Source organism: Myxocyprinus asiaticus, chromosome 33 (assembly GCF_019703515.2).
Source record: "Myxocyprinus asiaticus isolate MX2 ecotype Aquarium Trade chromosome 33, UBuf_Myxa_2, whole genome shotgun sequence".
Classification (NCBI taxonomy): domain Eukaryota; kingdom Metazoa; phylum Chordata; class Actinopteri; order Cypriniformes; family Catostomidae; genus Myxocyprinus; species Myxocyprinus asiaticus.
This window is the reverse complement of record NC_059376.1, coordinates 38407184-38419838: the sequence shown is the minus strand read 5'-3', so window position 1 is coordinate 38419838 and position 12655 is coordinate 38407184. Positions and strand designations below refer to the sequence as shown.

The 12655-nt window shown below is 37.1% G+C and overlaps 1 protein-coding gene across 1 annotated transcript in view; it reads left to right on the top strand.

The window, feature by feature from the left end:
- Positions 1-590: 590 nt before the first annotated feature.
- LOC127424620 (B-cell receptor-associated protein 31-like) overlaps positions 591-12655 on the top strand; it is a 37841-nt gene continuing 25776 nt past the window's right edge. Inside the window, exons 1-4 of the mRNA XM_051669974.1 lie at positions 591-716; positions 1513-1621; positions 8205-8305; positions 9604-9748. Coding sequence (XP_051525934.1) covers positions 1530-1621; positions 8205-8305; positions 9604-9748 — 338 coding nt within the window. The 5' untranslated portion in view covers positions 591-716; positions 1513-1529. The remainder of the gene's footprint in view (positions 717-1512; positions 1622-8204; positions 8306-9603; positions 9749-12655) is intronic.

Sequence of the window (12655 nt, the reverse complement as noted above, 5' to 3'; positions counted from 1 at the left end):
CTTTACTGGCACTGGGATCAAATATTGCAGTTTTAATGGGTTTCAATGGGGACATTTTTGTCCTTAAGGTCCTGAGTGTAACTATTTTGTGTACATAGTGTATTGTAGATGTATTATAGGAACTGAGGTTGAAATATCAAAAGCCCCCCAAAAATACGCACCTTTGGCTAAATTTATACCGTTGGCATTAACACAGCCAAAATGATCGGAATTTTTTTTTTTTTTTTGTCACGAAGGTCGCACAAGGGTCAAAAATATAAATAAATATAATATGGTAGTATGTGTGTTTTGAATAGACAAAATAAACACAGTCTGCGTCGTTGACATGCAAATGTGAAAATGTTTGTTGCTAATGCTTTTTGCAGTGTATTTATTTGTGCAATATGTGAATCTGTTTTTTTTTTTAATATCAATAAATGCCTTACTATTTGAATCCACGAACAGTGTAGGATCATAAAATCATAAATGAATCTGACTCATATATCAAGTCCCATTTTTGTCACGTATTTAATTAAATTTAACTTAATTTTACACTAGCATGACGCTTTCCCAATCCACCATACGCACCGGAAGTTGTCATTGCGTCTTTAGAGTGAGTTGGCACGTATACCGGAAGCAGATTATTGAGAAGTAGAATTAATTTGGGGTGTAGCAGAAGTTTAACAGATTTCTGCAGGGCTTTTTTTGCGAACAATTCTGCTTTTACTTCAGATTCTGTAAGTTTTAACTCCTTTATTGTTTTAGTCTACGTTGAGACCTAGTTAGCGCTCTTAATAGTGCAATAAAGTGGGCGTGTACTGCAGATAATCTAAGAGAAACGTGTTTGTTTACAAATGTATTCCCGCTTTTATACATTTTTCAGATATACTTCCATTATTATCTTGTTATTTAAAATCAGATGGTGATTTAATTTGAAGCCTGTCTAAGATGACGTTTTCGTGCTAGGAATAATTTCTAATTCATGCATGCAAATATTTGATTCATTTATATCTGCATGTAATTATTCATTCCTCACCTCTTGAACAAAAAGCTAGGTGTGAAATCATGATATTCTGCCCTTTTGTCTTTGTATCAGGGTAATTTGATCATTACAGCAGCATTATGTCATACCAACCGGTCTTGCTCGAATTTTCTCTTGAATGTGGAGATTTTGTGTCTAATGTCAATCCTAGACTTTACCAGTTGGGCTGATTCACTGCAAACCTATAAGGGAGTAGTTTTCCCTGAATTTGTCATGCCTTGGTTATTGATCATGTTTCGAAATCTGCAAAGGCCTGGAAATATGGGCTCATCTTGTGGTGGGGTTCTCCTTGGTAGACGTAAGATGGTGCTATTGATTCAGTTCTGGATATTTTATACACCAGCAATTATTGCAAGACCTCTGCTAAATGTAATTTTCCCTAATCTTGTGAAGTTAGGCTGTGTATTGATCAGAGCCTGCCAATAATAAAGTTCCTTTTATGACTCGTGTTTTAAGGTAAAGCTAGACTGATCATTGCTGATATCTCATAGACTTGCAGGTTGCAGCAATGAGTCTTCAGTGGACGGCCGTGGCTACATTTCTGTATGCAGAAGTGTTTGCGGTACTTTTGCTTTGCGTCCCATTTATCTCCCCGAAACGGTAAGTTTCTCACTTTTGTTCCTGTTTCATCATGTCTGTAATATGTCATTTATTTTATTTTATTTTTTGCCAAACACATGTTTCTGGTTTAAAAGTCCATGCCCTTTTTTCTGTTTTTTAACTTTCCCTTTCTTCTTAGTGTCATATCTCATAAAGGTGAAGTGTGTAATTTTTGCACCACTGTGTCACCGCGGCATTACAAAAATAACAGTTTTCAAACAGATATCCTAAACACACCCTCCATTTGCCATTGGTCAGAAAATTGGATGAAAAAAAAAAGATGCATTGAAAGTGAATTGTGCCTGAGGCTAATGGTGCGTTCAAGTCCTGGAAAATTCATACTTTTGAGGTTGGATATTCAAGTGATTTTAGTAGGAAAGAAAAGACCCACTTTGAATTTTACATTTCTTTGTCTCTATCATTTACTGGCAAGGACAGGTATCTTTTTTTAGTACCAATGCAACAAAATGAAGAGCATAGCCACACATTATGTGTAATCAATGCTTTATCAATTTGACTACATAGAACATTGGGAAATGTAGTTTTGTTGCACAAGCCTGTCGCTTCATTAACTAGCTGAATGAGTCTTATTTTCCGGCAAGCTTTATTGTTATTTTTCATTAACAGTACAAAAATGTATACAAACTAAACTCTATAGTCAAAATCCAAAAGTAAAACTGGATTATTACCATTAACAATTGCCATGATCCTTAAATCGACACTCCCCAAATTTGAAAAGTCAAGGCTGAGTTTTTCCACTCATATAATTATGACTTTGTTTTGGTGTTAATGTGTGCTGAACTGGTAAATATGTTCATTAATTACCTTCTACTGGCATAGGAGAAAGTGTTAACTTCTTTATATGCTCTGTTTTAGATGCTCATCAAGCTCTGAAAACTTTTATTGAAATTCTGACCAGGGGCCTTATGTATAAGAACTTGCATACACTCAAAATGGGCATTAAAATGTGTATGCAATTTCCTGTGCGCACATCAGGACTGATATATACACTATATTGCCAAAAGTATTCGCTCATCTGCCTTTAAACGCATATGAACTTAAGCGACATTCAATTCTTAATCCATAGGGTTTAATATGACGTCGGCCCACCCTTTGCAGCTATAACAGCTTCAACTCTTCTCTGGGAAGGCTTTCCACAAGGTTTAGGAGTGTGTTTATGGGAATTTTTGACCATTTTTCCAGACGCGCATTTGTGAGGTCAGACACCGATGTTGGACGAGAAGGCCTGGCTCGCAGTCTTCGCTCTAATTCATCCCAAAGGTGCTCTATCGGGTTGAGGTCAGGACTCTGTGCAGGCCAGTCAAGTTCTTCCACACCAAACTCGCTCATCCATGTCTTTATGGACCTTGCTTTGTGCACTGGTGCGCAGTCATGTTGGAACAGGAAGGGGCCATCCCCAAACTGTTCCCACAAAGTTGGGAGCATGGAATTGTCCAAAATCTCTTGGTATGCTGAAGCATTCAGAGTTCCTTTCACTGGAACTAAGGGGCCAAGCCCAGCTCCTGAAAAACAACCCCACACCATAATCCCCCCTCCACCAAACTTCACAGTTGGCACAATGCAGTCAGACAAGTACCGTTCTCCTGGCAACCGCCAAACCCAGACTCGTCCATCAGATTGCCAGATGGAGAAGCGTGATTCGTCACTCCAGAGAACGCGTCTCCACTGTTCTAGAGTCCAGTGGCGGCGTGCTTTACACCACTGCATCCGACGCTTTGCATTGCACTTGGTGATGTATGGCTTGGATGCAGCTGCTCGGCCATGGAAACCCATTCCATGAAGCTCTCTACGCACTGTTCTTGAGCTAATCTGAAGGCCACATGAACTTTGGAGGTCTGTAGCGATTGACTCTGCAGAAAGTTGGCGACCTCTGCGCACTATGCGCCTCAGCATCTGCTGACCCCGCTCTGTCATTTTACGTGGCCTACCACTTCGTGGCTGAGTTGCTGTCATTCCCAATCGCTTCCACTTTGTTATAATACCACTGACAGTTGACTGTGGAATATTTAGTAGCGAGGAAATTTCACAACTGGGCTTGTTGCCCAGGTGGCATCCTATCACAGTACCACGCTGGAATTCACTGAGCTCCTGAGAACAGCCCATTCTTTCACAAATGTTTGTAGAAGCAGTCTGCATGCCTAGGTGCTTCATTTTATACACCTGTGGCCATGAAAGTGATTGGAACATCTGAATTCAATTATTTGGATGGGTGAGCGAATACTTTTGGCAATATAGTGTATATATATATATATATATATATATATATACAGGTGCATCTCAATAAATTAGAATGTCGTGGAAAGGTTCATTTATTTCAGTAATTCAACTCAAATTGTGAAACTCGTGTATTAAATAAATTCAATGCACACAGACTGAAGTAGTTTAAGTCTTTGGTTCTTTTAATTGTGATGATTTTGGCTCACATTTAACAAAAACCCACCAATTCACTATCTCAAAAAATTAGAATATGGTGACATGCCAATCAGCTAATCAACTCAAAACACCTGCAAAGGTTTTCTGAGCCTTCAAAATGGTCTCTCAGTTTGGTTCACTAGACTACACAATCATGGGGAAGACTGCTGATCTGACAGTTGTCCAGAAGACAATCATTGACACCCTTCACAAGGAGGGTAAGCCACAAACATTCATTGCCAAAGAAGCTGGCTGTTCACAGAGTGCTGTATCCAAGCATGTTAACAGAAAGTTGAGTGGAAGGAAAAAGTGTGGAAGAAAAAGATGCACAACCAACCGAGAGAACCACAGCCTTATGAGGATTGTCAAGCAAAATCAATTCAAGAATTTGGGTGAACTTCACAAGGAATGGACTGAGGCTGGGGTCAAGGCATCAAGAGCCACCACACACAGACATGTCAAGGAATTTGGCTACAGTTGTCGTATTCCTCTTGTTAAGCCACTCCTGAACCACAGACAACGTCAAAGGCGTCTTACCTGGGCTAAGGAGAAGAAGAACTGGACTGTTGCCCAGTGGTCCAAAGTCCTCTTTTCAGATGAGAGCAAGTTTTGTATTTCATTTGGAAACCAAGGTCCTAGAGTCTGGAGGAAGGGTGGAGAAGCTCATAGCCCAAGTTGCTTGAAGTCCAGTGTTAAGTTTCCACAGTCTGTGATGATTTGGGGTGCAATGTCATCTGCTGGTGTTGGTCCATTGTGTTTTTTGAAAACCAAAGTCACTGCACCCGTTTACCAAGGAATTTTGGAGCACTTCATGCTTCCTTCTGCTGACCAGCTTTTTAAAGATGCTGATTTCATTTTCCAGCAGGATTTGGCACCTGCCCACACTGCCAAAAGTTGGTTAAATGACCATGGTGTTGGTGTGCTTGACTGGCCAGCAAACTCACCAGACCTGAACCCCATAGAGAATCTATGGGGTATTGTCAAGAGGAAAATGAGAAACAAGAGACCAAAAAATGCAGATGAGCTGAAGGCCACTGTCAAAGAAACCTGGGCTTCCATACCACCTCAGCAGTGCCACAAACTGATCACCTCCATGCCATGCCGAATTGAGGCAGTAATTAAAGCAAAAGGAGCCCCTACCAAGTATTGAGTACATATACAGTAAATGAACATACTTTCCAGAAGGCCAACAATTCACTAAAAATGTTTTTTTTATTGGTCTTATGATGTATTCTAATTTTTTGAGATAGTGAATTGGTGGGTTTTTGTTAAATGTGAGCCAAAATCATCACAATTAAAAGAACCAAAGACTTAAACTACTTCAGTCTGAGTGCATTGAATTTATTTAATACACGAGTTTCACAATTTGAATTGAATTACTGAAATAAATGAACTTTTCCACGACATTCTAATTTATTGAAATGCACCTGTATATATATATATATATATATATATATATATATATATATAATTAAATGGCGTAAATATGTGCGCAACATCCGCACACTCTTGACTGTGCGTTCACACTGTTTTACTGGTGTGTGCGAGCTCAAATCTGCTTTTCGTATAATAACCCACATTTAGAATACAAAAGTAAGGAGTTAAGCACTTGAATCAGAAGTAATGCAGTCAATATTAGGCCATATTAATTTTATGTAAATATTTAAAAATAAGCTGTAAAAAGGAAATATTGGAAGTGAATGCACTGCTGTTAGAAGACTTTCCTGTGGCATCATAGAGAGGAAACGTTCTTTTAATGACAGTAAGGACTTCTCGGGTCTTGAAATGTTCAAGTCCCAAAGTCCATCTGCTTAGAATTGTGTTCTATTAAAGAAATCACTTTTTTGAGGTACAAGACAACATTCACATTAAGATGATCTGTGATGCGCACTTGACCCTGACTGACGTAGAATGGAGTGGTAAAACAGATGCTTTCAGAAGTCAAACAGACCATTGGAAAGACTGTCGGCTTGATTGATACTGTTCAGCCACACACAGGTGCAGCACTGCACAACGTTGGCATAAAATGTCCTGCCTGCCCCATTTACTGACAATCCTGAAACGCAATGGCAACCCCGTTTGTGATACTGAAAAACAAAAATACCATACAAAAACGTACACATTGCACTTCAAAAATAGTTTTCTTTTTTTTTTCTCCCCTTTTTCTACCCAATTTGGAATGCCCAATTCCCAATGTGCTCTAAGTCTTCATGGTGGCGTCGTGACTCACCTCAATGACGAATCTCAGGTGCCTCCACATCTGAGAACGTCAGTCCTAGCATCTTATCATGTGGCTTGTTGAGTGCGTTCCCGCCTAGACATAGCGCATGTGGAGGCTTCACGCTATTCTCCGCGGCATCCACACACAACTCACCACGTGCCCCACCGAGAGTGAGAACCACATTATAACGACCACGAGGAGGTTACCCCATGTGACTCTACCCTCCCTAGCAACCGGGCCAATTTGGTTGCTTAGGAGACCTGGCTGGAGTCACTCAGCACGCCCTGGATTCGAACTCACGACTCCAGGAGTGGTAGTCAGCGTCTTCACTCGCTGAGCTATCCAGGCCCCCCAAAAATAGTTTTCTTAATCGCTGTCTTTGTTTTGCTTCCAGAAAAATTCTAACATTTAAGGATCTATATAAATATAATAAAAAGGATTTTAAATTACAAGCAAAATTGCATAAGTGGGGTTTTATGCTTAATATAATCAAAAATATTTTCCTAATGGTGTGAGAATAAGACACTTAAATAATATACAATACTGTATATTCTCTGCAAACAAGTCATAGTATAGATCTTGTTTAATGGATGTTTAGATATTTTTTACAATAAAACAAGACAAAGATTTAGAAATTATTATATAGGCTTCAGTGTGTATATTTTCTATAGTTTCTCGTACTTTTAAACTCAGTAGTATCACGTGTCTGGATGGCAATATGCAAATGGTAATTATATACAGATGAGGTTATGCATACAAAAAAGAGGTGTTGTAAGCTCCATATATGGTGGAGGAGGAGATGGGGTGGGGAATAAAGTATGTGCCTGTACGCACAATATTCCACTAACTGGGATTTATAAAGGGAATTTGCGCTGGTTCTGGCGTACGCACGGTTTTATGCATCTGAAAACTTGTCATAGATTTCATATAAAAGTGTGCTTATGCACAAAAGTCAGATTTTGCATATGCACACTTTTAGATGAAATCTCTGCCAAGTTTTTATACATGAGGCCCCTGATCTGTCTTGTTTCCTTAAAACAGTCCTCTTCGACATCCAGGAAGCCTGATTCCAGGAAAACTCTGAGTATTGCCAGTACTAAAGTTCTGTTCAGTTGTTGTGAAATAATGTTTTTTTCCTAAAGTCCTTAAACATTAATGATTATTTAGTTGTTGACTTGAGTGGTTTGATTCTGCTGCTGCCAGGATAATTTAATTCTGCTGAAAGCTCTCGTTCCATACATGCGCTTCTGACGCAAGAAGTCATTTCTTAAATTTGAGAGGATTCACATGACTTCGCAATTGCTTTCAAGGTTTCTTGGTAATAAAAATACAGGAAATTTGGTAAACAACATTTTCTTAGAATCACAAAAAAATAAAAAAATTAAATAAAAATAAAATCCACTCTGTGTGTAAAAACCAAGAGTCTTCAAAAAGGAGAGAGATGACCGATTCCAACAGGAAGTCTTTGGATGCTTCAGTAACACTTTACAATAAGGTTCCATTTGTTAACATTAGTTAACAACATAAGCTAACATGAACTAACAATGAACAATACTTATTAAGCATTTATTAATATTAGCTAATGTTAATTTCAACATAGGTTTTTAATATCAAAAGTTGTATTTGTTATTAGCATTTGCTAATGCAAAATGAACTAAAAATGAACAATTGTATTTTTATTAACTAACATTAACAAAGATTAAAAAATGTTGTAAAAAATATTTTGTTCATGTTGCCTAATGCATTAACAAATGTTAGCAAATGAAACCTTATTGTAAAGTGTTGCCGATGCTGCTTTATCACTGAAATTCAAATCTTGATGTTTGTTCTTTGGTCTTGTTGATAAAGATGATACTTATCATTTGTGATTTTTGCCCTCTGTTTATCAATGGTGTTTTCTATGTTTCTAAATCATGTTGTCATTTCTAGATGGAGCAGATTTTTCAAATCTCGCCTGGTCACTGTCATCACGACGTATGGAAACACTGCCTTCATCGTGATCATATGTATCCTTGTCTTTCTGCTCGTAGGTGAGCCTAGAAAAACTTACTGTATCATTCCCATTAAGCAGTCTTGTTCAAAATTCAGTTAAAGGCAACTACAAGTTAAGGTCAGTCGACAGCATTGGTGGCATTATGTTGATGATTCGACTCGCCCTTTGTTTATTTAAAAAAATAAAATAAAAACTAAAAAAAAACTGTAACTGTGATTTTTAAATAGATATTTTTTTTGTGGTAATCAGCATTATGCCACAAAAGCTGTTGATTGAGCTTAACTTGTATTGAACCTGGAATATTCCTTCAAAGGAATAGTTCACCCAAAAATGAAAATTCTCTCATCATTTACTCACCCTCATGCCATCCCAAATGTGTATGACTTTCTTTCTTCTGCTGAACACAAATTAAGATATTTAGAAGAATATCTCAGCTCTGTTGTTCCTCACAATGCAAGTGAATAGGTGCCAAAATTTTGAAGCTCCAAAAAAACACAAAGTCAGCAAAAAAGTAATCCTTAAGGCTCCAGTGGTTTAATCCATATCTTCTGAAGTTATATGATAGGTGTGTGTGAGAAACAGTTCAATATTTAAGTCCTCATTTTGTTTCTGGTGATTCACATTATTCATGCATATCGCCCCCCATTTGGTCAGGGAGGAGAATTTATGGTAAAAATTTACTTAAATATTGATCTGTTTCTCATACACACCTATCATTTAGCTTCAGAAGATAGCGATTTTACCATGAGTCAGATGGATTACCTTTATGCTGACTTTATGCATTTTGGAGCTTCAGAATTTTGGCACCCATTCACTTCCATTGTATGGATCTACAGAGCTGAGATATTCTTCTAAAATTTTTCATTGTGTTCAGCAGAAGAAAGAAAGTCATACACATCTGGGATGGCATGAGGGTGAGTAAATGATGAGACAATTTTCATTTTTGGGTGAACTATTCCTTTAAGTAGGAAAATAAATGTACATAATCCATCACAGAAGTCAAAACTCAATATGGTAATTTAAAAGAGTCATATCAAGGAAGCATAATATTTTAGTTCTTTTAAAAATAATAGTTTGATTTACTATTTAGACATCCTCAGAAATCCCTCCCTAGTCCACCCAGAGCATTTATTGAAATCAAATGGCAACAATACAGTAATTTGTATTGCTAAAACCATGGGCACATTAAAAATGACCACCCACTTATATTCAGTATTAACTCAGCAGGGACTTTGTTACTCATTTTATATTCAGTTTTTCTTTCTGGGAAAATTTCATTAGTAGAATTGTCTCAATGAAAGAATGAAACTAAAGCTGATGTTTCTACCTTTAAAGATGCATTTAGAGAAGTGAGAAAGTACAGCGTGACAGAAAAAGTGGATCTGAGCAACAACCCTGTGGCCATCGAGCACATCCACATGAAGCTGTTCAGAGCCCAGAGGAACGAGTACATCGCTGGCTTCGCTTTGCTCCTGTGTTTGTGAGTGTCTCTCAGTCATTTTCCGTTCCAATTGCTCGAACAAGTCTCTTTCGTTTCTGTATTTTGCCCACAACAACATGTCTCCCTCCTCGTGGAGCTTTGGCGAAGTTTCTCTGAAAGTGATCAGTTTCACAGTCTGATGGCACCCAACAGATTTCTGTACTGAACGTTAGCCTGGTTCTCAGGACAGGGTCTTCAGGTTCTGCAGTCTTGCACATTCTGTCCCTGAGACCACTTTAAAACACCAGTAGGTTGTCCTCTGTATGATTTGTCCACAGCCCATGTGGAATACAGCGATCAACCATTAAGCTGCTTCACTGCCACTGTCACGGTTGCCAATCACAGTCCAGCCCCACTGCCCTCATCTGTCGATGAAATCAGACTACCTGCCAACTGAAAGCTATTCAGGACAACTGGTAAATTAAAAACCACAAGAACAGATAGATTACTTGTATTATAACAAAATATGTTCCATTAGAACATACATCAAACATATTCAGTTAATGGAATGTTCCGGTTTCAGCACAGGTTAGGCTCAGTTGACAGCATTTGTGGCATTATGTTGATAACCACAAAAAGTTATTTTATTTAAAAATATAAAAAAAGCATAAATCATGGTTACAGTAAGACACTTACAATGGAAGTGAATGAGGCCAATCCATAAACAGTAAAATGCACATTGTGTCAAAAGTATAGCCACAAGACGCAGCACAAACATTATACATGTTAACATGGGTTTAGTGTGATAAAATCACTTTTACCGGTGTTACAGTATGTTGTCATGCTAACAAAGTTATACTAATGGATACAACTCAAGGCAGGTAAGTTTAGTTAGTAATTTTAGGTACAAAAATCATGTTAACTTGTATAAGGTTTACATATTGTGGCTATACTTTTGAAACAATGTGTATTTTAATGTTTATTGACTGTCCACATTCACTTCCGTTGTAAGTGCCTTACTGTAACCATGATTTTTGTATGCTTTTTTTTTTTTTTTTTTTTAAAGGGACAAGATTCAATTATTTTTTTGTCGATTATTTAGTTGTCGATTGAACTTAATGGTAACACTTTACAAAAAGGTACCATTTGTTAACATTAGTTAACAACATTAGTTATCATAAATTAACAATGAACAATACTTTTACAACACTTAAAAATCTTAATGTTAATTTCAACATATACATTTTTCAAATTAAAAGTTGTTAACATTAGTTAATGCACTTTGAACTAACATTAACTAACAATGAACAATTGTATTTTTATTAACTAACATTAACAAAGATTAATAAATGCTGTAAATATACAGTATATATATATATATATATATATATATATATATATATATTGTTCGTTCATGATACCCAGTGCATTAACTAATGTTAAAAATGGAACCTTATTGTAAAGTGTTGCCAGCTTAACTTGTATCGAAGCAGAACATTCCTTTAAAGTTACTGATATATGATAGGATATTGCAAATTGTACTAGTCATGTAAGAATAATAATTGCACTTAAGAGGTGAGGTAAATAGTTTAAAAAGGTTCATTTTCTTTGATCATAATGAAACCGTTCCAAAATGAAACGTTGAAAAAATTTTGAATGTACAAAATCAATCTTTTTGTTCTGTGACTTTATATCTTAAAATGTGCAAATTAGGTACCATGATCTTGTAATGTGCAAATATGTGAATATTTAAAAATAAAAGTGATCTAGAATCCACAGAATATTTTACTACTTATTTAGTTATTAATTAGTTATTAAGTTAGTAATAACATTTTCGTAAGATCAACTTTTGTCTAAATGTTATTTAGATAAAAAAATAATAATAACATGCTTTGTGCATGTTAATAAATATGATATCTAAAATTTGGTTTATAAAATCATAAAAAATTAAATATTCAGAAACTTTTTTGGCTCTTAGCTAATTCTGAACATTTAGTTATTCAAATAGCAAATTATTGCACTTAGTCAAAATCATTAACCAAAACCATCCAAAATCATAAGTTATGCTTGTACTTCCCCTTCACTCTGTTTCTCTCCTGAAATATCAGAAAATGTTAAGAACTTCAACAAAAACAAAACTACGTACTACAATGCTGTTTGCATCCCCCGCCAAATGACTTTGCTCATTAGTTTAACTTGTACAATTTTAGCTTATGTTCTCTATAAAAACAGCTTAAACCAGCCTTAGGTGGTTTTGGGGTTTTGAGTACTTTTTAACTTGTCAGGCAGCATAAATTAGCTTTGCCATGCTGGGAGACCAGTTTAAACCAGCTAAGACCAGCAAACCATCTTCGACTGATTGAAGAGGTTTTTTCAGCAGGGTTGTTGGATATAGTTACATTATGTATAGTTATCGACGGTGAATGAGTTCTGTAGAAATGTGGAACAGACAGAGTACAGGAGCGAATATGCCTTTATCTTACAGTAGACGTGGAAAGAATCTTATGTTGATCCAGCGGGGGTCCTCCGCTCACTGTTTCCATTCACAAACCTCATCCATGGCCACTTAATTTCCTGCAACCTGATTGGCCGTTTCATCATTGCATACTGTATGTAACATTTGAGAGTATCCCAGCTCAGGTATCCATTCTGCATAATTTTTCCTTACAGGGATTTCATCATAATTCTCTGAATGGCATGTTATTTATACCCTGGCAGATAGCTACTACATCCATTAGCGATACGACTTCCCTTGACTGCCACGCTTTGAGTGTCGTTTTCGTAATCATGCGGACAGCTGCGGGACATGTGATCAAGCAACTGGTGACGGGATTATATTTAGCTTGTGTTCATGGCATTCTCGCTGTCTAAAAGGCCACGACTCCCGTTACAAAATAGACCTCTCCCATCTTGGCAGCAGACGTGTAGATGTCAGAAAGGTGACTGAAGCGGCCCGTGACAGTTTGA